The 24,130-nt window shown below is 38.9% G+C and overlaps 1 protein-coding gene across 1 annotated transcript in view; it reads left to right on the top strand.

Annotated features, from left to right (window-relative positions):
• Nucleotides 1-24,130, top strand: part of csmd2 (CUB and Sushi multiple domains 2) — a 991,046-nt gene that overhangs the window by 653,872 nt on the left and 313,044 nt on the right. Inside the window, exons 13-15 of the mRNA XM_051919055.1 lie at nt 1,707-1,889; nt 14,390-14,716; nt 20,390-20,584. Of these exons, the coding sequence (XP_051775015.1) occupies nt 1,707-1,889; nt 14,390-14,716; nt 20,390-20,584 (705 nt within the window). The remainder of the gene's footprint in view (nt 1-1,706; nt 1,890-14,389; nt 14,717-20,389; nt 20,585-24,130) is intronic.

The raw sequence follows: 24,130 nt of genomic DNA, 5'->3' as shown, positions 1-24,130 counted from the left end.
ACTAGGTTTAATTTTGCAGAATGCAGAAATTGAATAATGATACAGTATGTAATTTTTAGCTTAAGAGTCTGACCAATCAAATCAGTTTTAAACAAATAAGAGCTTCACAGCTAACATACATTGTTCTTCGTGAAGGTTCCAGATAAACCCTAAGTATTATTAGTTTTATTGATTTTTTGTAACATTGTGATTTCTTTTCTGAAAGTATCTGGTAAGCATGAAACTTGAATGCCAATTAAATTAATAAAATCCTGTGTAAGCATCTACAGCTTGTTATGCTGAATGGCTTTTTATTGTAATTTGGGAATTCTGTATAACCAATGAGACCACCTGTTCATGTATAAACTGGAATGATATTTCATTTTCAAGGTGTTACAAAAGACTGGCATCTGGATTTCCTCCTGCACTCTTTGGCTCAGTGTGGCACCACGTGCAGCCTGAAGTAAAGTAGTTCAGCAGGTAGTGCAGACAGTGTACTTACAGCTCAGATCTCCCCTGTGCTACCGAAATTAGTTCTAACTTGCAAGAGCAGACATTTAATTTAATCTAAAAGCCATATTGTTTGGTTCATATTACATTACAAGCTATACAATGAGTTCCAGTTCTGCACAGTTCTGCATGAGTTTCAGCTTGCTTCCTGAAGTATTTTATTTTCTCTTCCACATCCTTTTTTCTCAGTTGGCTGAACTGAAAGGGTGACTAATACTGTCGTTTTATTTTATAGTCCTGGCCATGTCTTTATGTTCTCAGAGGTCCAATTTACTCAGTCATCAGGATCGAGAAGAGTGTCATATACTTCTAAACACAAAGCATTTTCTGTCTTGACCTGCTACTCCTTATTTTGCTAAATGCAATGTACCAAGCCATGCTGTGAATGAGGATGAGTTATTAGACAAGGAAATTGATAAGGCTTTGAATGCAACAAGGCTGATTCTTTTTTGATTATCATATAGAATCAGTGGAAGTAAAACCCACTTTCTTGTCATATTCCATATTTGTAATCTTCCTGATCCCATAATTTACTGAGCTTAGTTAATGCTTTTCTAGACAAATTAAGAAAATTTTTCAAAATTTTATTCCATGGAATAAACTTAACTGTTTTCTTTAGTTTCATTGTTGTCTTCTTGTTTGAATCCTGGGTTTTAGCCCTCCGTTTTGTAGATCATTAACACAATTTAATCATTTTAGACCCTCTTTGAGTTCTTGCTAACCTCTGTATTTTGTGGATTCCTTCTAGAGATTTGGTTAAGATGGAAGGATCATTCATCCTTGTGGCTGTTAATGTAAAAATAATTTTGTCCTTTTCATTGTAATGTGAATTGATATCAAAATAACTTTCAATAAAATGTCTAAAGACAACTCTGAAGAATGCATAGGGGTATATATAATTCATTGGCAAAAACATTGATAAAATTCCATTACCACGTCATACATGTAGAGATAAATGCTTAATGCATGATGATGGGTTACATTGTCTTACTGACCCAGTTAAAATCAGTTTGCCAAAGCTTTGGATAGATTGCCATTGTCTAATATGATAAAACACATCTCTGACAAACTGTGTTTTCTGCACAATAACCGAATAAAGCAATTTGTGATGGAAGAAACTAATAATGCCAGCTTTAAAAACAAAATCTTTGTCTGTTTACTCTATTTGCTATTGTTTTTGATACTTCTTAAAGCAGGAATTTCCTTTGTTTCAACAGAAATTGAACAAGGAAGCTGTGGTGACCCAGGTGTCCCTGCCTATGGCAGGAGAGATGGATCACGTTTTCTTCATGGTGACACACTGCGATTTGAATGCCAACCTGCATTTGAGTTAGTAGGTCTGAAAACCATCACCTGCCAGAAGAACAACCAGTGGTCAGCCAAGAAGCCCAGCTGTGTCTGTGAGTGAGCATTTTCATTCTTTGTGTCTAATGCTTCATCATCCTGCTCCCAACCCCACGTTTATCTTACTACTTCTCAGTTTTTACCATGTTCTGTGCTTACTCCACAAAGAAAAGATAACTATTGTACTGGCACTTGACACAAGGAGAGAGCTGAGGGTTTTTGGACAGCTGGGCAAAGTCGTATGACCATATACATACCATATTGAGACATTATTCAGTTACATTTGGAAAGCACATTAAATAGTGACTTCTAACTTACCCCTTACCAAGGACAAACATGCATTATTATAAATTTCAGACAGCCATTTACTGGGTAGCAATGATTTACTATCCCAGAATATATAGTAGAGAAAAGTGTTTGTATTAAACATCTCTAATATCCAATTTCAATGTATTCCTACTAGTATAAAGTTCACTGAGGGCCGTTTTGCAATAATGGTCTATGTCTAACTTATTCTCAAAATTTCTTAACACTCAAATTTCAGGTTTTCTTTTTAATATAATAGATAGGCCGGTGATGACTTAAAAACCCATCTTTTGCATTTCAAGACTTGGACATGCAACATCTTTTGATCTTCTCATGGGCCATCAGGTGACTGTTAAATTGAAGGTGTGACCATAGCATCCTGGGGCACCTGAGCCACTGGATTATTCCTGGCTTCATAATGCTATTCAGAACTGGGGAAAAAATGGGCTTTCCTCTTCCGGCTTTGTTGGTGCTCAGCCAATACTCTTTTCTGTTCTAAGGGCTCATATCTAAGATGCTAAGTTTTTCCTCTACCCTGGTCAGTCTTTGACCAGTAATTTCAGGTCATGACTGTGAATGCTACAGGTGCTGAGGTTTGATTTCAAGTTTTCTTTGAACCCCTTTACGATTCTCACCTGTGGTCTACTTCCCCTAGCAGCTCTGATAAAGAGTTGACGTTTATGATGAAATGTCTAACTCACTGGACCAGCTAGTGAATGGTCTTGATCACACTGCTGGACATATCTATGGGTTGGAGGATCTTGATGTTGATGGCCCTATCCTCCCACTTCATTCTGAGAGTGGAGCAGAGCTTGCTCTGGTAGAATCTTGCCTTTATTTTCAGGTAGTGCAAGTGTGGTGTTCAGGTCCAAGAGACGTACAGGTGGAAAGGGGTACTGATGACCACTGCACCTTAGGCAAAAAGTACAGTCTTTATTCATTGCACATTGCTGCTGAACACAGGCCAGTAGAGCCTCCCCTACGGTATTTGCAGTGAAATGTGTATATCCTGTTAACAGTGGCAGAGGAGGAAAGAATGGTTCTGCCATCGGCTGCAGTTTGGAAGTGGTCCCGAGTCATGGTGATATTAATTTACAGAAAATACTGACTAGGTCGAGACACAGGGGTGTTCATTACTCATTTAAATCATTCTAACATTGAGAAAATATATTGGTGGCTTCTCTAAGCTGAGGTAGAGACCAAATTTGCTTAAGCTTTAAGTTAAATGTAGTTATCTTTTGAGTTACATTCATTTATTTTGCATATATAATAATTCAGTCTGGGCGGCACGGTGGCGCAGTGGGTAGCGCTGCTGCCTCGCAGTTGGGAGACCTGGGGACCTGGGTTCGCTTCCCGGGTCCTCCCTGCATGGAGTTTGCATGTTCTCCCCGTGTCTGCGTGGGTTTCCTCCGGGCGCTCCGGTTTCCTCCCACAGTCCAAAGACATGCAGGTTAGGTGGATTGGCGATTCTAAATTGGCCCTAGTGTGTGCTTGGTGTGTGGGTGTGTTTGTGTGTGTCCTGCGGTGGGTTGGCACCCTGCCCGGGATTGGTTCCTGCCTTGTGCCCTGTGTTGGCTGGGATTGGCTCCAGCAGACCCCCGTGACCCTGTGTTCGGATTCAGCGGGTTGGAAAATGGATGGATGGATGGATAATTCAGTCTGACATAGCTTTACAAATATACCCACACACACTTGTAACAGATTGTAAAAGATTGTTATATACTGTCCAGCTTGGCTCACATTGTTGCACGTGACACCAAGTTTCAAGGAAAAATAACTTTATTGCTGAATACGCAGGAACAATCTCAAGGCTTTACTCAAAGTAGGAGTTTTCCTTCAGCACACAGGTTTCAAGCAGCAACACAAACAATCAACCTGCTTTATCTCCCTTCTTTAAATTAAATTAAAAGAACACAACGTCTTCTTCGATGAGGAGGTTCAGTGGCTCAAAAGCAGAGGCTGGAGCAGATTCAGTCTGCAGGAGAGAGAAAAAGAAGAGTCAGTAATTGGGCTGTTCGGGACTTGGATTTTTAAATGTTCTAAACCTGCAGCTGATCCCACAGAGGGCCATTTAAGAGTGTGCTTGTTTCCCATTGAAATATTGTTTAAGAGGGAGTTTCTCTAAGAGCAGCTGCATTTTTTGCCATTGGTTTACTGTTTAACAGACAGTCAGCACTCAGCTTAGTGTCAGCATGTAGCTGCTGGAGTTATGCAGTAAGAATACACAGCAGACTAGCTACTGAGCGGTCCTTGCATGACTGCCACCACCATCAGGGATGGTGAAGCAGTGCCGTCACTGGTCACAATATTAACTAAAAATTCCATAGCAGCAGCTCAGTGATCTTCACCATGGAGTTCTCCTTATTCATCAGAAAGCAGTCATGATTGAAAAGAACTCCTCTAAACAGGTACATAGAAGGAGTTAGTGGGTGTTCTCTTTGGAAATCACATGATGGACTGCAGGAAGGAAGAAAGAGAACAGTGTGAGAGCAAGGGCACAGCCTTCCTTCATGTTAGTCTTGACTAGGAAAGCAGAAGATAATTTTCCACAAATGACGATGCCCTTCATGTCTTTATGTAGACCAAGAATGATCCCAATCATTTTGAGAGGTATGTACAATTTGTAAAAGAAATGTTAAAGCAGATGTTTTTGAGCACTTTCAACAGTTTCAAGACTATAAACAAAAGATGTAAATGATTGTGGCCATGGTACTGCTGTTGCATCAGAATGTGCTATGACACCAGGGGAAGCTTTTAAGCAACTGGCACAAACTGATCCAGTAGGATTCTGGCACATATTTTCCCAGAAATCAAGAGCATGAAAACAGTCTTCATTCTTGAAAATGATGACAATAGTGCCATATTTGAAGTTGCCCAGGACTGGTATCTTCTCTCCTACCAGCAGAAATCTGTGATGCAGTTGAGATAGAAGGCATTGAGCGCACCTTTTCAGGGCACTGCCAGAGAATGGAAAATAAGTTTTCCAGTTTTCCCTCTCATTAATATGCTTTGCCAGCACTAGAGTAGATAGAACTGCTGCTTCACAGCTCCTAGTTCTTCTCTTCATCACAGCGGTATTCCCTGGATAATCCAGTTGTGTGTTATTTCCTACAGATATAACACAACATTCACAGACCCTCATAATTCAGTTCAGGATTGTAGGAAGCTGGAATCCATCCAGTTATCATTCTTTCCAAGGCATGGACAGGTTGCCAATGTATTATAGGACTCACACATTGACATGGGGCCAAAAGAATTACCTGTTAACCTAAAACACACCTTTTGGCTATGTGGACAGATACACAAACTACTCAAAAATATAAAAGTCCACACAGGCAGCAGTGAGAATGACTAAACTCCTAACAGACTGCAACTGGGTGTGGGATTTGAGGAAGCTATGTACGTACCATTCCGCTGCCACCTCCAACTAACCAACCAAACATAAACAAGTGTTAGCTTATTTTGTGAGTCTCAATTGGCTCCATATGAAGGAGTTATTATATGTTCTGCAATGATATGGTGTTCTATCAAAGTGTTTTTCTACCTTTTGCCTAATGATGCCATAATAGTCTCCAGAAGGCTGCAACCATTTAATCCCTTTAGCATGTTCAAAAAATAGATGGAGAGAAAGATAAATTTAGCAGGCTGTGCAACTGGAAGGAATGATAAAATTCAAGTTTTTGTGGTATTATTTTCGTCTCACCCTTAGGTTAATCTATAGAGAGAGTACACTTGAGCTAGAGTTGACCAAGTGCAGATGACTTTCCATGAGAGGAGCTCCAACTGCTTACTGCTTTATCATCCTTTTTGTCAAATAATCTTCAGCTGAGAAAGAGATTTGATTCAGATTTTGTTTAAAGCTGGAAAGTGAATGGATGCTTTATGTGAAAAAAATACACATACAATATATACAAAAGCTTTTTTATGAAGAAAATAATTTAAGAAATGAAAACAATGATAAAACCTACTAAGCCTGATTTATATTAGATGATTCTTAGTTTTTGACTGACAGAAAAGTATTTCATTATATGGGATGTTTGAAAGCTTTATGGAGATACTACAGACATATTAGGCTACAGCAATGATTTCTTTTTCAGAGAAAATAAATGTTTTTATTGCCTTTATACTCAAAATAGAAGCAAGCCAAGTTTTAAAATTGTTCCCCGTTAAATGTGCATTATTGTAACTTCATGTATTTTTACAGATTATATTTCACAGCTCTGCACTGCTAACTTAAACTAAATTTTTCCTTCTTATTTGCAAGTCCATGTGTTTGTAGTTTGTCCCAAAGGCATAATTAAATCAATAATGCTTTGAATAATTGATTTACTTGACCCAGCCACTGTTGGTTCCTGCCTTACACTCAGTGCTTCTACAGTTCTCATCATCCCTAAGTCAGAATAAATGGGTTAAGAAAACAGACCAATGGGCGAATGGACATTTGATTTTACTGTAATTCTGTTAATATAAGATAGCAGTCACATACACTTTGTTGCATGTATTTTAGAAATAACTCTACACTTTACTGCAAAGGTTACATTCAACCCCAAAAATGTAATTGTTTGTGTTATGCTGACAAAACACATTAAAATAGTAAAACCTGCCCCTACCAAAATTCAAACAAACACTATGCTTGGAGGTTAAGATATTAAATGAAGCTACACTTATTTTTAACTGGCTAAAGAATTAATCAGACTTCCAGATTTGTTTGCTTATAGCATTTATTTTAGTCTTCAGTTTTCCTTTCACAGACTAACCTTTTCTCTACACAAAGCACATCAGTCACAACTGGTCCATGAGGTGCATGAAAGAGAAGCAAGGATTATAAACCGATCTCATCAATTTTAACACTTAATGCTCAGCACAGCTAATTAAGCAGTAAATCAATTAGACATTCTGCAAATGAAAAAGCATGCCATGGAAAACTTGGCAGCAGCCTGTGATCAGAGATTTTGTAAAGAATAAGTATTTAGGCATGAACTTCTCTGACCCTTGACCTATGTTCTTACCCATTAGCCACCAGTTGTTGCTTTGTAAGACTCAAACATTTGAAAATAAGATGATTTGTATCAACATTAGTCAACTATATATCCACAGAACAATTCCTCCATTTTCTAAAAGAACTTTGTCTTTAAAGGCTAGTAGAAGTCAATGCCTATCCAAGCAGCACTTGGTGCACGTCAGGAACTGTATGGTCCATCAGAACATCATAAGTAAATTTCTTGGGTGAAAAATAAGAATAACTGGAAAACTCGTGCAGACTTTAGAAGAACATGCCCACATATAAATTGACTATGCTAGAAAAGGAACTCTTCTGACTGAAGCTAACGATTGCTGGTATGCTGCACTGTAAAAAAAATCTAAGCTTAAAATATCTTGGTAGCCATTTTTTTCAAGACTTTTGAGATAGCTCAACATTTCAATAAAAGGATCTACAAGCTGGAATTTTCTAGCTGACACTGCAAGCAACCATGTTACTTTAAAGTAAAAAGTCTATTTGAGGGAACTAATAATTTGTAGTTCATGTTATTGTTGAAAGTTAGTTTATAAGTACATAGTAAACTGTTATGATTTTGAATTGACAAGCTTTGCTGGGAAAATAATTTATGATCTTAGATGAGCTCACTAAAAGGAGTGCCTTGAACTAGTTATAATAAAGTCAATTTACTTATAATATTTTTAGATATACAAGGTAAAATGTCAAGTGTAAGTCAGTTATGACTGAAGAAAGATACGTAATGTTAATTTTTCATAAAATATTTATACATGGTTATCAACATGTGTTTTAACCAATTATGTGCACCGGGCCTGACATTAGGTTGCTATAAAGACTTCCTCACTGAATTGTTGAAAATCGAGAACTTCATACTGCTTTTTCCTCATGCTTCTAGAAACACATGAAATTTGACAAACTAGAGGAGACCATCAAGCCCATTTGTTCAGCTAATAGCTAAGCTGTCTCACTGGCTGAATTTTCCTCAAAATCACAAAAGTATGGTAAGAAACATTCAAGTCAAAAAAGTCTGCACAAAATATTTTGAAAAGTTGTCTGATAATGCAGAGTAGTCCCTTTAGTTTTCCAGTCACATTTTCCCTAATAATTACATCATTTTTCTAACAGTTAACTTTAGTATTAAATAGTGAATTAAGTATTCAATGCATAAATTATCCATTGCAAAATTAAGGTTTCAGATTTGGAATCAAAACATTATTATATTGAAACCATGAAAGTAGTGGCACTGATAACAATGCTGTAGAAACTGACATAACATATTGAGAAACATTAATTAAAGGATTATACTGATCAAGTGAAAACATGAAGGATAAAAAGTTACTGATACGAAAATTTGTTAGCATAACTGGCAAAATGGCTGTCATGCTGAAAATGATGCAAACAAAAATGCTGCACACAGTAATGTTTAAAGACGTATAAATGCGCAGTACTACATGCTTGTCTAACTTTGCTTTTTATTCTTGCACAGTGCTTGTTTTCCAGTTTGTTGCGAGTTTATAAAAGAAATTCGCGCCACATAATTTAAATGAGTTGGTTTGCTATTTTACAGAAATTATGCTAAGATAATTGATATTTTAGAGTTTAGAATACTCTTACTTAGTTGATTTTTTTACAATGTTTTTCATTCAGTGAAGCTGAACAAGAACAAAACATGGACTCTTTAACTTGCATAGAGTTATGTTCCAACTGTAGATTATAGACTGTTCCCCTAACCATGATAATTCAGCGTTTATGAAAATGATACATGGTTGTGTTTGTAGTTCTGCCCTGGGGTAACTCAGTGGCTGCAGGTATATACAGTATGTATTTCAACTAATTTCACAGTCACTCAATTCTTAATTTATTCATCCATCCATCCATTGTCCACCGTTTATCCGAAGTCGGGTCGCAGGGTCAGCAGCCTAAGCAAAGAAGCCCAGAACTCCCTCTCCCTGGCCACCTCCTCCAGCTCCTCTGGGGGAACCCCGAGGCGTTCCCATGCCAGCCGGGAGATATAATCCCTCCAGTGTGTCCTGAGTCTGCCCCGTGGCCTTCTCCCAGTGGGACATGCCCGGAATACCTCCCCCAGGGAGTCGTCCAGGGAGCATCCTGACCAGATGCCTGAACCACCTCAACTGACTCCTCTCAATGCGGAGGAGCAGCGACTCTACTCCGAGTCACTCCCGGATAACTGAACTCCTCACCCTGTCTCTAAGGGAAAGTCCAGCCACCCTGCGGAGAAAACTCATTTCAGCCACTTGTATCTGCGATCTTGCTCTTTCGGTCACTACCCAAAGCTCGTGGCCATAGGTGAGGGTAGGAACGTAGATCGACTGGTAAATCGACAGCCTCACCTTTTGGCTCAGCTCTCTTTTCACCATGAGAGACCGTTGCAGAGCCCGCATTACTGCGGATGCTGCACTGATCCGTCTGTCGACCTTCCGCTCCATTCTTCCCTCACTCGTGAACAAGACCCCAAGATACTTGAACTCCTCCACTTGAGGCAGTAATGTGTTCCCAACCCGGAAGAGCATTCCACCCTTTTCCGGCAGAGAACCATGGCCTCAGATTTAGAGGTGCTGACTCTCATCCCCACCGCTTCACACTCAGCTGTGAACCGCTCCAGTGAGAGCTGGAGGTCACTGTCCGATGAAGCCAACAGAACCAAATAGCAGAGACAAGATTCTGAGGTCACCAAACCAGACACCCTCCGCTCCTTGGCTGCGCCTCGAAATTCTGTCCATAAAACTTATGAACAGAATCTGTGACAAAGGGCAGCCCTGGCGGAGTCCAACATCAACAGGAAACGAGTTTGACTTATTACTGGCAATGCAGACCAAGCTCCTGCTCCTCCTGAACAGGGACTGAATGGCTTGTAACAATGAGCCTTGTACTTCGTACTCTTGGAGCACACCCCATAGGATGCTTCGAGGGACATGGTTGAATGCCTTCTCCAAATCCACAAAACACATGTGGACTGGTTGGGCAAACTCCCATGCTCCCTCCAGGTTCCTGGCCAGGGTGTAGAGCTGGTCCAGTGTTCCATGGCCGGGACGGAATCCGCATTGTTCTTGAATCCGAGATTCAACTATCGACCGAACTCTCTTCTACAGCACCCCTGAGTAGACCTTACCGAGGAAGCTGAGGAGTGTGATTCCCCCTATATATAGTTGGAGCACATCCTCTGGTCACCCTTCTTAAAAAGGGGGACCACCTCTCTGCCCCTGATGCCCATGCGATGCTGCAGAGACGTGTCAACTAGGACAGCCCCACAACATCCAGAGCTTGAGGAACCCAGGGTGGAGCTTTTCAACTACCTTGGTGACCTCAGCCCCTGATATGGACGGGCTCCCCCCCCGGAGTCCTCCAGCTCTGCTTCCTCTAAGGAAGACATGCTGGTGGGATTGAGAAGATCCTCGAAGTATTCCTTTCACCGGTCAGTAACGTCTGCAGTTGAAGTCAGCAGGGCCCCATCTCCACTGTACACAGTGTTGATGGAGCATCACTTTCCCCTCCTGAGGCGCTTGACGGTTTGTCAGAACCTTCTTGGTGCCAACCGAAAGTCATTTTCCATGGCTTCCGCAAACTCCTTCCATGCCCAAGTTTTGGCCTCTGCAACAGCTGATGCCGCCACACACTTGGCCCGCCGGTACCCCTCAGCTGCCTCTGGAGTCCCACTGGTCAACCAGACCTGATAGGACTCTTTCTTCAACTTGACGGCCTCTCGAGCCTTAGGTGTCCACGACCTGGTTTGTGGATTGCCGCCACGAGAGGCACTGACAACCTTGCGGCCACAGCTCCGTTGTGCTGCTTTGACAATGGAGGCTCGGAACATGGTCCATTCAGACTCAATGACCTTTGACCATTCTTGATTTAAAAATATTTATTTATTTATTTATTTATTTATTTATCTGGAGTTTGTCTTGCATTAATTTTGTGTTCAGAAAATTATAGCAGTGAGCGATTGACATTTATAAGAAATTTACAAGTAGTAATGGTTTTAATTTAGTGTTGTATAAAGTACCTAACAGCCACTGTTGTGGAGTATTCATGAGAGGATAAGAAGTTCTTAGATGTATATGGAGAGCACAAGTCACCATAGTGAATGCAAGCCCTCTTGATAGCATTTGTATGAGGTTTTTTATAATAGAAATAGGCAATACCAAAAAACAATTACAATTCTTTAACCTTTAGTCTAAGGAAATACATGATGTGCAAAAACTTTCCTGTTCATGTCTGATAAGTCTGTATGACAAGTGCTGTACATTTCAACCTTTAAACTGGACAAACAGATGAATCAGAAACCCAAAAATGCCATAATGTGTTGCTTCTATTATTAGTTTTCTTCTTGTCATAACTCTCAGACCTTTCTATTTGTAGTTACTTATAAGCTTAAACTAATATGTTACTCCACTCCACGTTTGAGTAAAAGTAGGGTTACTTTACCAAAAAGCGACTTAAGTAAAAGTAAAATTTGCCAAAGAGAAAAGTACTCAAGAAGTTTTAAAGTATTTGATAATAAGTGTGATTAAGGATCAAAACTACAAGTAAATGTGGGATCTCTCCCTGTTTTCTATATATATATTCATAAGTCAGTCTTACAAAACTTAAAATAAGTTAATCTGCCTTTTTCAGTGTGTTAGTCCCATTACAATCACTAAAATATCTGCCAAGTAACTGCAACCTGAAGAAATGACATTCTGTGTGAACAGACATCTTCATCATGGTATCTTAATTCACTGAACATGATAATAACAGGAAAGGTATTTCAAGCTTTCCCTACTTCAAGAAGGAGCTAATCCATTCATGAAACCCCCTTCACAAAATTAATTTTCATGACCTAATTGCAATTTATTTCCCAGAAAAAATCATTTTAAAGCATTCCCTTGCCCCAAAAAATGCCCCATGTTCAAATAACACCAACCTACATCAAATATTGACAGATTTGGTTCAATATGACATCAGTCACCCAAACAAACCTTAATAATGTGTTGTCTTTCATTAAATAATATTTATTAAAGTGCCTTACCTTGATTTTATTGTGCCTAGCTTCACATTCTGACAACTGGACTTTTAGCTTTTCCTGAGTTTTCTATGCACAGCTTGCAGATCAAGATCGGCTGTGTTAGGCAGCCTGCCGAAAGGACAGCATCAGCCATGGAAATAACTGAGACCGGAGATTGTGCATCACTGGTATTCAGCTCTACCTTTAAACACCCAGCACTGCCTCGTTGTGCAGGGTGCAGAGAGATTTACTTAGGACAGGGGTGTCAAACTCCGATCTTGGAGGGCCAGAGTTGCAGGCTGAGGTTCCAAACATTTTCTTAATTTGTGACTAGTTTTTACTTCTAATTGACTTCTTTTCTCTTCATTTTAATTGACTTGTTTTTTAAGACTCTGTCCTCTGAACTAACTAGCAGTCATGCAAAAAATTAGATGTTAAGCGAACCAACAGATGACAAGATGATGGGGGCCTCAGTTTCACTAAAACTGTTTCTTATTTCAAAGCAGATTCTTGTTAATATTTAAAGTCGTTATTTAATTCCATGGCTTGTCGGTGCACTCACTCTGAAACAGCAGATATTTCCAAAGCTGTTGATTTTCTCTTTTCTAAGTGCACCATCAACATGTTTTGTATATCAGAGCAGATTAGCCTTACTGAAACCTTCGCATTTCTTTCATTTTCAAATATTGCATGATGCATGCAGCCGGTCATCTGTTGGTTGACTTTGCATCTAATTATTGCTGATTATTAATAATGGAAAAATGAAGCAAATAAGGGGTCTGAGTCTTAAAAAGCTATTTAATTAAAATTAAGGCAAAAAAAGTTCATTAAAAAAAAAATTGGCCACTGGATAAGAAAGTGGTTAGAGTGAAACATGCATTCACTGTGTTCCTCCAGCATCTGAGCTTGACACCCTTGACTTAGAATGACTGCGTAGAATATCAGGTGTTAGCATGGACAGCACACACTTGAAAAACATCCTGGATTCTTCATATATGCAAATTTTCAGAGAGCCGGAAACAACTGAATTTTAAACGAATTGACTGAGAAAAGCATTGTGTATGTCTACATAGCCCTTATTGTTTTCTGGTTTCATATCGTAGTAACTAATGTGTGAAGCAAAATATAGTGGAGTAAATATAGCCATTTGTCATTTAAAATATAATGAAGTAAAAATGAAACTAGACATAAAATTGTATACTAAGTGAAGTAGAAATATTCTCAAAACATACTTAAGCAAAATAACAAACGTGTGACCACCTCCCAGATGGTAGCCAGTCCATCGAGGACAATGTTAATGCACATACACTCGGTCATTTACATCGAGCTGTTGTAGTGAAACAAATGAAAATAATAGCCTGTCTTTGGATTATGAAATGAAACCTTAAAGAACCTGACAACATTAGAGAACCACAATGAAACACTTCTACAAGAATATAACTCAAGTGTAATCGCAGATTTCCAATTCATTACCTTGTTTTCTCCTTTTTTTAAATGTGGTTGTTTTTATTAAATTGGTTCTGTATCTATCATTTTGGGTGTGCAGATGATCCAGCGGTTGGCTGACTCTTGTCAGAGGTGCTTCCTGTCATGGTCCACTGCAATCTGCGGTTATTTTCATTCAGCATGAAATGGATAGGCAAATTAAGTAGAAAGTAAATCTCGGGTGCTGAGAAATGCATTTGAAATTAAATAGTTACATCATGAGGAGAGAAAATAGAAAAGCTTTACTAAGGAATGTTAAGACTGCTTTAATTCTTTTGTTTTCTTGCATCCTGAAGTATTGAATTTCTGCAGTTTCATTGTGATGTACTCTCCTCCGTATGTCTTGTTAATTTTGTGTATGTGCTCCTGTATTTGTCCCTTTTGATTGCATCATGCTGCTCATGTTCTTTGTTTATTCTAACTTTGTTTTTGTTTTTATTGTTTCTAATTTGATTTTATTGTATTTCAATATGTTATTTGGATTTTGTTTAGTTCCTTGTGTGATTTTGATTAGGTTTTTTGTTGTTCAATTGTCTTTGGTGGTTGTGCAATTTGTTTTTTTGTTATTTAATTTGTTTTTGAGATTTTACACATGCTCTTAAGGACCAGTCTAACTGACCAAAATTAAGTCTCATCAATCTTTTTCTTGTTACATAATTGCACGTCTTAATTTGTTTTCTTAAAAAGCAGTGAATTTTCCTTTCTTGACTAATCTTTTATTTTCAAGAATAATATTTTCATTTAATGCTGTATTATGTATCTTGCAGTTTCCTGCTTCTTTAATTTCACGACTCCATCGGGTGTCCTGCTGTCCCCTAACTACCCAAATGAATATGGTGACAACATGCACTGCGTCTGGTTGATTATCGCCAAGCCAGAGAGTCGGATCCACTTAGCTTTTAATGACCTGAATGTGGAGCCACAGTTTGACTACCTCGCCATCAAAGATGGGGGCAAAGCTGAGTCACCTGTGTTGGGAACCTTCTCGGGCACAAAGGTCCCCTCTCCTCTTACAACCAGCGGGCATGTTGCCAGACTGGAGTTCCTCACTGATCATTCCACTGCGAACAGAGGTTTCAACATTACTTTTACCAGTAAGTACTACACTTTGCATACTATTTTGTACTTAAAAACAAATCTCCTTGATTTCTTTGTTGACATATTTGTTGACATGTAAAACCACTGAAAACTATCCAGTATAAGCTCCTCTTAGGTGTTGCACAGTATCCTCTGTAGTGCCAGGGTTTTGCATATTGCAGAAATATACTAAAGTGTCACAGTTAATTGTATTCTAACAAGTGATTCATTAGTGTTTTTTAAGATGTTGGAACAAAACCAAGTGTCTTATCAAAGTCCTCCACAGGTCAGCCCTAAGCAAATGTCCCATCCACTGTAATCATTACATGTACTGATAGATACCAGAGACCACTGGCAGGCATTAACTTTTGATGACATTTCTTGTCCTTAGATAATTCATTCCTCTGCCTGAGCCATCTTTTCTGAGTTCACTTATTGCCCAATCCCCATTTTTTCATTTTTATTTCACCAAATTCTGTGAACACTCACAGTGACAATCAAGTGCCTTTCTCCTTCACAGTATGTCAGAATGACTTTTTTCATTATCTCTTGAGTTGGAATCCCCATGTGATGCCTTTGCAATCACATGGCAACCAAAACTACATTTTCTCCTGATTGTCTTAATAAGCATCCAGAAATGTGATGCCTCCTGCAGGCAGTGAAAAGTAACCCTCAGATCTGAAGTGACTAAGCCTGTTCAAAAATTGAGATTGTAAAGTCTGTAATCCTGCATAGGAGCTGTTCTGTCCTCTCATTTTGACAGACCACCACGGTATCAATTTCTCACTCTGTTCTACTGGTACATTTTTTCACTTTCTTTCTTTTCCTGGTAAAATAGCTGACAGATATTCAGATTTGTCATGTGTGATTGCCTTTGAAAGCTCTTAAGCTGTTTGGTTATGAGTTTGTGTTTATTCTTCACACTAAATTTGAATGGGATCTGTTTGTGTTGAGAAACATTGTGGCCCCTTTCCAGGAGAGTGTGAACAGAAGGCATATATAGAGGAGCTCAGGATACAAATGAAAGGTTTTTGTGAAAGCTCTGATTAAGAAATACATTGAAAAACACTGCTGGCTTTTCTATTCTTTTTTTTTGTTTGTTTGTTTGTTTTGTTTTGTTTTCATAAGGCAGATGAAGCTGGTTATGTCCCAGTAGAGCCTTGACTAGTGGAACCCGTACAGAATGAGGTCATGACAGGCAGCACTGGGGATTTTAGGTTTACCCAACACCTCACAAGCTGTTCTACTTCCGTCACACTTGACTGAAGACTCAGCTGGAGATGACGCTTCATGCCATCTGTCACAAAAACTTTCCCAGTAAAGAGCAAAAGATAGAAAAAACAATAAAGACAATGACTGAATTTCACAGCAGCCAAATACTACTGAGCTCAAACAATGGGCTCTTTAAAGGTCATGTGACTGCTTCCCACTACGTTTCGACACATTACATCATTCATGTTAATTAGGAAGATGACAAACTCGATTGAGGAGACTGTAGCTAGAGTAATACATAAAAGGAGGGTGATGGATGAAGCAGAAACTCAGTTTGGGTAGAGCCAGTCCCGACAAATTAATCATTGAGCCACATGTCATCCATGACCTGACACCACTCCTGTGAAAACGCTGCTTGAGGACTGACAGTTTCCTCAAAAAAGGAGGTGGTAAGCTGGGACACTGTTACAATGAGGTATGACTTGCAGCATGTTTACCTGAGTTTTAAACAGTAAGAAAAACAATCTTTTATAAAGAGGATATTAAATACAAGTCTAAATTTCCATTATGCTAATGAATTCTTATCTGTATTAAACACATATCACTCCATTCACTCATTCCTTCCCACACCTCTTTGGATCTCACTCTCACTTTCACATAGAATGATCTATGAGTCGGCAGCATGGTGGTACAGTCATTATCCCTGCTGAATCACATTTCAAAAGCCTTTAATTTGAATCCTGACCACTTTCTTACTGGACTTAACATGTTCGTCTTGTGTCATTTGGAATTTCCATCCATCCATTTTCCAACCCGCTGAATCCGAACACAGGGTCACGGGGGTCTGCTGGAGCCAATCCCAGCCAACACAGGGCACAAGGCAGGAACCAATCCCGGGCAGGGTGCCAACCCACCGCAGGACACACACAAACACACCCACACACCAAGCACACACTAGGGCCAATTTAGAATTGCCAATCCACCTAACCTGCATGTCTTTGGACCGTGGGAGGAAACCGGAGCGTCCAGAGGAAACCCACGCAGACACGGGTAGAACATGCAAACTCCATGCAGGGAGGACCCGGGAAGCGAACCCGGGTCTCCTAACTGCGAGGCATCATTTGGAATTTTCCCTTGTATAAAACACATACACACACACATATATATACCCGAGTTATTGTCGAACACTACATGCAGGGTGGTACTACAGTCACTACTGCAAGTTACTGTGACTTGCTGGAGACTAACGTGAAGCCTGCTATTCGATCCAAGTGGTGGGGACTGCTGTCTCAAGGAGTCTTTTTGCTGCAAGACAATGCCCACCTGCCCACACACTGCTAAGAACATCAAGGCTTGTCTGGAGAAACTGAAGTTTGAGGTATTGCCGCATCCTCCTTATTCGTCAGATTTGGCACTGTGTGATTTACACCTTTTTGAACCGCTAAAAAACCATCTGGGTGGTCATTGATTCAAGACAGATGATGTTGTGAAGAAAGAGGTGCATGAGTGGTTGCGAGGACAAGACCAAACCTTTTATTCTGCTGGAATCCAGGCACTTCCAGGTTGGTGGTGCAAGTGCATTGAGAAGGGTGGAGACTACTTTGAGAAATGAAATTATCAGTTTTGTTAAGGTTCGTTCCATTTTGTGATAAATCCCATTTTCTAACTTTAGCTTGACTCCCCCTTGTGCTGTTTACAAGTAAGACAAGGCAACAAGTTTCCAGTCGTCAGGCATCTAGTTTCAAAGATCACACTCCTGTTTTTGGCTGAGAGAAGTGAAACACAATGTGATCTTCTGCTGCTATACTCTATTCATGTCAAGGCCCAAAACATTGTGCATTCAAAGATGTCCTTCTTCACATCACTAGGTTTTGGATGGTGTTGACAGAACAGAAAAAGTGGTATCAGTCTAAGTGTCAGGAGCATATTTGATCATACTGTAAATAAGATGAAGTAAAATGACATTTCTTATATTGATTGTTTTATCTAAGTTCTGATTTATGTGGAGTAAATTTCTGCATATCTAAGTCTTTGTTTCTATGTATATTGTATGATTTTCTGGTACTCATGTGGGATTTCACCCGGTACCTTGCAAAGTTGTGAATTTCTAGTTAACTGATGAATTTAAATGGGCTCATTTTGTCTCAGTATGAATGTCCACTTTTGTCTTCAGACAGACTGACATCCAATCAAAGAATTGTTTCTACTTTGAAACTGCTGCTAGTTCTTTAATAGCCTTTAATGAAATAAGTGGGTTCAAAAATGGTTTGATAGATATACAGAAATTAACCATAAATATCAGATATCTGTTGATTTATATACAAAAACTATTAGATCTCTACAAAAAGAAACTAAAAAAAATAGTAAGTAGATTTCCTCATGACATTAGGGATCATGTAAACAGTTTAATTCCTGAGAACCCCAAAATGGGTTACTTCTACATGCTTCCTAAAATCCACAAAGAAGGGAACCCAGGAAGGCCTATAATCTCAGGAATTGGCTCCCTTACAGAAAATATTTCAGGTTTGGTGGAGCACATCCTTAAACCCCTCACCCGTAATACAACCAGCTACATCCAGGACACCACTGACTTCTTAAAAAAAACTGTCTGCTTTAGGCCCCTTACCTGAGGGAATCTTACTGGCCACAATGGATGTTGAGGCACTTTACACAAACATTCCCCATGATGATGGCATATTGGCATGTGAAATGTACCTCAAACAGCATGATTTGCCCACAAAGTCAGTAATAGAAATGATAAAATTCACTCTGACACATAATCTATTCTCTTTTGGACAAGATTGCTACTTGCAACAAATGGGGACTGCAATGGGCTGTCGGTTTGTACCTCACTATGCAAACCTATTTATGGAAAAATTGGAGGAAGATTTCATGTCAATGTGCATCGTAAAACCAATGTTGTATCTCCATTACATAGATGACATCTTCATAATCTGGACTGCCAGTGAGAAGGACCTCCTCAATTTTCATAATGAATATAATTGTTTTCACCCCAATATAAAGCTGAAGCTGAGTTACTCAAAAACCGAAGTCAGCTTCCTTGACACCACCGTTCAACTGAAAGACAACACCCTTGTAACTTCTATTTTTCACAAACCGACAGACAGACGGAACTACCTGCAAAGTGATAGCTTCCACCCCAAGCATATAAGGCGCTCCATTATTTTCAGCCAAGCAATACGGTACAATTGTATTTGCTCAGACCCGACAGACCGGGATCAACAACTGCAGGAGCTCAGACAAGGTTACACCCCCAAAACAACTGACACTCAAATAAGAAGAGCTACTGCCATACCCAGAGACAACCTTCTGGAATATAAAAACAAAAACAACAAGAACCGCATCCCCCTTGTTGTCACCAACAACCCACATCTTGAAACACTTCGAAAAATTATAAAAGAACTTCAGCCAATATTAAACAATGACCAAATACTGAAAAATGTATTTCCTGAACCTCCCCTCCTGGCATACAGACAACCACCAAACCTTCAACAACTAATTGTCCGAAGCTCCCTAAGTGAACCAACAGAAAATGGCACATCTCCATGCCTACAGAAAAGATGCAAAACATGTGCCCACATCTATGATACAGACCGTATAGTTATACCACACTGCCGACTTGAACATCGCATAAAGGGATCATTTTCCTGCAGATCATCTAATGTAGTCTACCTAATTTTCTCCATGAAATGTCCTGACACTGCACTCTATGTGGGAGAAACTGGACAAACACTCCGCCAGAGAATGAATTTACACAGGTTCCACATTAAACATGGCAACACAGATGTTCCTGTGGCGGCCCACTTCAACAGCATTGGACACTGTGAGAGGGACTTTAAAGTCACAGTGCTTATGGGCAACTTCAAAACACAGCAGGAGAGAAAAGAATGGGAAGTTAAACTCATGCTAAAATTTAATAAATTACAACATGGATTGAATAGAGACAAGAGTTTTATGGTCAGATATGAGGATTGTTTACATCTCTCAGAATGACAGACAACCTGTATATAGATCCACATTGTTTTGAAAAAACTCATTACAAACTTCAAAAGACTTTGTTGGACAGTTATCTTATCCAGAGATCTTGACAATACATTGTTCTTTTCTCTCTTGTTAAATTAACCCTAGCCTGAATGAATCTATTAATTTTTTACATTTAAAATTTCTCATTTAAAGATTTACCAATGTTGTTTCTTGTCCTAGAGTGTGTATAGAAACATAGGGAACTCCAGTCTCTGTATTACATCTTGCCTGAAGAAGGGGCCTAAGTTGCCTCGAAAGCTTGCATATTGTAATCTTTTTAGTTAGCCAATAAAAGGTGTCATTTTGCTTGGCTTTTCTCCATATACAGCACTATAAATGAATTTATGCATATCTAAATTTTTAAAAAACATTTAGTCACTTGAAGTCATTATATTGCTCTCCTTTTCTCTTCATCTCTTTCTCCCTCACTCCAGCATTCCGCCACAATGAATGTCCAGATCCTGGTATCCCAATTAATGGAAAGAGATTCGGAGACAGCCTTCAGCTTGGCAGTTCAGTGTCATTTTTGTGCGAAGAAGGTTTCATCAAAACTCATGGCTCAGAAACCATCACCTGCATTCTGAAAGATGGAAATGTAGTGTGGGACAATGCTGTTCCTAGATGTGAAGGTATGCACAACCGGAAACTTTGCTTATTCTTTTTTAGATGGAAATCGGGAAAAGAAGAACATTATTTTAGTTTTGGTAAAGATGTATGAGTTTTTGAATATTATAAACTGAAGTTACCCTATCAAGTTTTATTATAATGTTAGTTTTTATTGAATTGTTTCTCCAGGCTACAAATAATTTAATTGCAAAAAGGTTAAGCTGAGCGCATCAGAATTTTGACAAATGTGGTAACTCAAATATTTCATATAAAACACTAAATATGTGCAGAGTTAAATAAAATTGAAAATTAGAAATTTGCTAGCAGCCTTGAACAGGATGAAATGCAGTTTGAAATAAAGTCACTAATATATTACAGGTATAATACTGCTACTAAAGTTACAAGCGTTCAGGATCAAGTATACAGTACATACTCTATGCAGTGTAAACTCTACACAACCACGTGTTCAAATAATGTGCATTTTATTACTTACAGACTTCAGTTGACAGTTAAGCACAACCATGTTAGTCAAAGACAGTTATATAGAATGTTTCCCTTCTCCATCTATTTGTTCCAAGAGCTTAGTCATCTGAATCCCAATGCTGACTCCTCAATCAAGGTGAAGCAGCTCTTTTTAATCTTTAACCTGGGAGTACTCCTGTGGCTAGTACATGGTTTGTAGGAAGCACTTCCAGGTCAGATGGGAGTATCACAAAGTAATGACCATATCTCCCTGCAGTGCATCCTGGCTATACCCATGGACCATAACAAGGCTGTACTCTGGGGTTCCAACTCCTATGATGCCCTTAGGGTATCCAGAGGGGACCTGAATCCCAGAGATGCTGCACTCTAGCATATCAGTGAGCAGAGTATCCACATCTCCCATGGTCCTTCAAATGTTCTGGCGCATAGACCTTCCAGTTGGAAAGCGTGTCTTTCCATTCTCCTTCATTGTGGCTTTCCATCTGGGCAAAGAATTACCTTCTCGGATACCCGTCCATCCCTTGTGGTACTCACACTGTATATGATGTCATGACAGTTCCAGTCAGCTTACTTTCTGCTTGTTTTGGATGCCTGTAGAGGATTGTAATGCAGCAGCTTTCATTTTGCAATTATTGTAGGGCTTCATCTAAAAGTGAATTTCATAAGGATTCCATTGAGAATGATTTAACAATCTAGGACAGAAAGATTTTTATAAGTTAAGTTCATGGAAGACATTAAACTGGCACTATATGAGTAAGAGTGCATAGCAGTGGATTGGATATGTGCGATTCAGAAAAAAAGATGGAAGCTGGTAATCAGTCCTTCAGCATCAAGGTAGAAGTACTGATAACATATTTTGAAGAGCTGCAAAATGGTGTCACTGTATGTACTATATGACATAATATATCCCTTCCTTGCAGCTGTTTTAAAGAGGTCACAGGAGAACCTAAATTACCGGTTAGCTGTATGTGACTTCAGGAAAAAAAAAACTAATGGAAATGCACCAGGCTTTCAAGTTACAATTTTAAGCACCTTGTTAAGCTGTAAGTGAAGAAGGTGGTAAAATTTGGCCCATTTGAAAGTCTAATTTTGTAGTCAAGGGAAAAGCATTCAACTATACACTCCTGGAAAAAATTCTAGTCTGCAGTGTAGGTGTGTGTGTATATATGTGGAAATATTTTTATGAAGTGCCATTCAGTACCAATCTAATAAGCCGAACAAATTTAAGGTTGTGCATAGTTTAAAGCAAAAAAAAATTGCATTAAATACTTTGGCATTAATCATTAAAGGTGAATCCCGAATCTACCATCTCTTTTCCCTTTGGCTTTTCACTGCAAATAATTAGCCTCTCATTAAAAATATTTAGAGGTTATCCTTGATTACCATATCAACCTAGTATAAGCTATAAAAATCCTTCTGGGCTTTATTTCTTAAAGAAATTGGAGAATATGTCAATGTACAGTATATCTACTAAGTAAGGCCTTTGTCGTTTAAAATGTATATTTTTTTATGTGTTCACAGATGTTGTGTTATTGAAGTTAAACTCTACTTTTGGGCAGTATGCCACATTTTACTTTTTTGTGTGAAAACTGATGTGGACAGCAATGGTCATATTTTAAGAGGTGCACTTTTGCTTCCTTGCTGTCTTGCTGTGGGGGATTCACATTTCTCATCTGTGTTCATTCTGCTTGCTTGGAAGACAATGTGTCCCCTTCAGTCAACTGACTTTTTCTTTTTTTTTGGTTGAGTACTATGATGATAAATTGGTCTTGGCAGCATTACAGGCGCTGTGCTCCTGTTGGTTTGCTTTCACATACAATTCCTTTTTGCAAGTAATGACTTTCAACAAAACAAAGTCTTATACACAGAACTATTAATTAAATATTTACAGGAATCATCTAGTCTTAGTGAGAGCTGCGTCGGATTGATGGATCAGTTTGCATAAGAGAGGTTAATCTTAGTGTAGATCAGCGCACGGAAGTCCAGAATTTTGCTGGTGTTTACCTACCATCTACAGTATGTATTGTGTTCAGTAAAGAGCAGGCTGTAAGTATTGCCTCACTTGATGCAGTTAAGCGTGTGCTCCATATTGTCTTGGTCTTCATAGCTGCAACTCACATTACTGAGACAGTCTCTGTCTTGTCATGCTATGTTCTATGACATGGCTGCATGCATTGCTGTGGATAAAAACTACTTAATAACTTGTTGAAGACTGGTACAAAAGCAGTGTTTTTGACCTTTCTGGTCTTATGACTCATTTTTATCAACTTTTGTTTAATGGATATCCTTTATTTTCAGTTTTAATGCAAAGTAACCAACATTTTCATCCTGAACATCAAATATTAGTCAATTACAGTATATACATTTTTAACACTTAAGTGCAGCATACATAACATATCAAATAACCATGGTATTCGGTCCAGTCTCACAAAGATGAAGTCTTATGAAGTATTCTGAAGTCAGAAGTATTATGATGGTACAATATTTCTTTGCAACATAGCATCAGAACCAGGGGAATCTCAATTCTGAGAATTTCTTCTGAAGACTGTGATCATGTGACAACTCAGTTTAGTTGTGTTTCCTTTTCAAATGGTAAGGTCATTGTTTTGACGCTGATTTGGTATGGATTTCCTGTCCAATCTTAAACTTCTATTCTCTCCTCTGGTAAATAAGCACAAAGCCATGTGTTCAATTTTTCCAAACACTTACAAATCACTCTTTTGCCAGTAAACATTCTAACTTTGTCATATTTTGCAGTTTATTGCAGATATTGGGCCACATGTCTAGCCTGCCAGTGTTCATGTACTTAGTCCATTGTATAAGCTTTTCATAGAAGACTGATTTCATCCATTTGCTCAAACCAGTTACAGCCTTTCCTTTGTAGTGACACATTAAGTGCATGGAGATGTTCAAAAATATCAGCCAGGTTAGATATGTTCATAATCCATAAAAAGTTATCAAAACGTATAGCCACTTTGGAAATATTTTACTTAATAAAGGCTCCCAATTCACTCTTTGGCTTGTACACTTGTGACAATACTATACCTTTTGGAAAGACGGAGAATTCCTAGTTGCAATCAAAGCTG

This window comes from Erpetoichthys calabaricus, chromosome 14, assembly GCF_900747795.2.
Source record: "Erpetoichthys calabaricus chromosome 14, fErpCal1.3, whole genome shotgun sequence".
Taxonomy (NCBI): Eukaryota; Metazoa; Chordata; class Cladistia; order Polypteriformes; family Polypteridae; genus Erpetoichthys; species Erpetoichthys calabaricus.
This window is presented reverse-complemented; position numbering and strand designations above follow the sequence as displayed.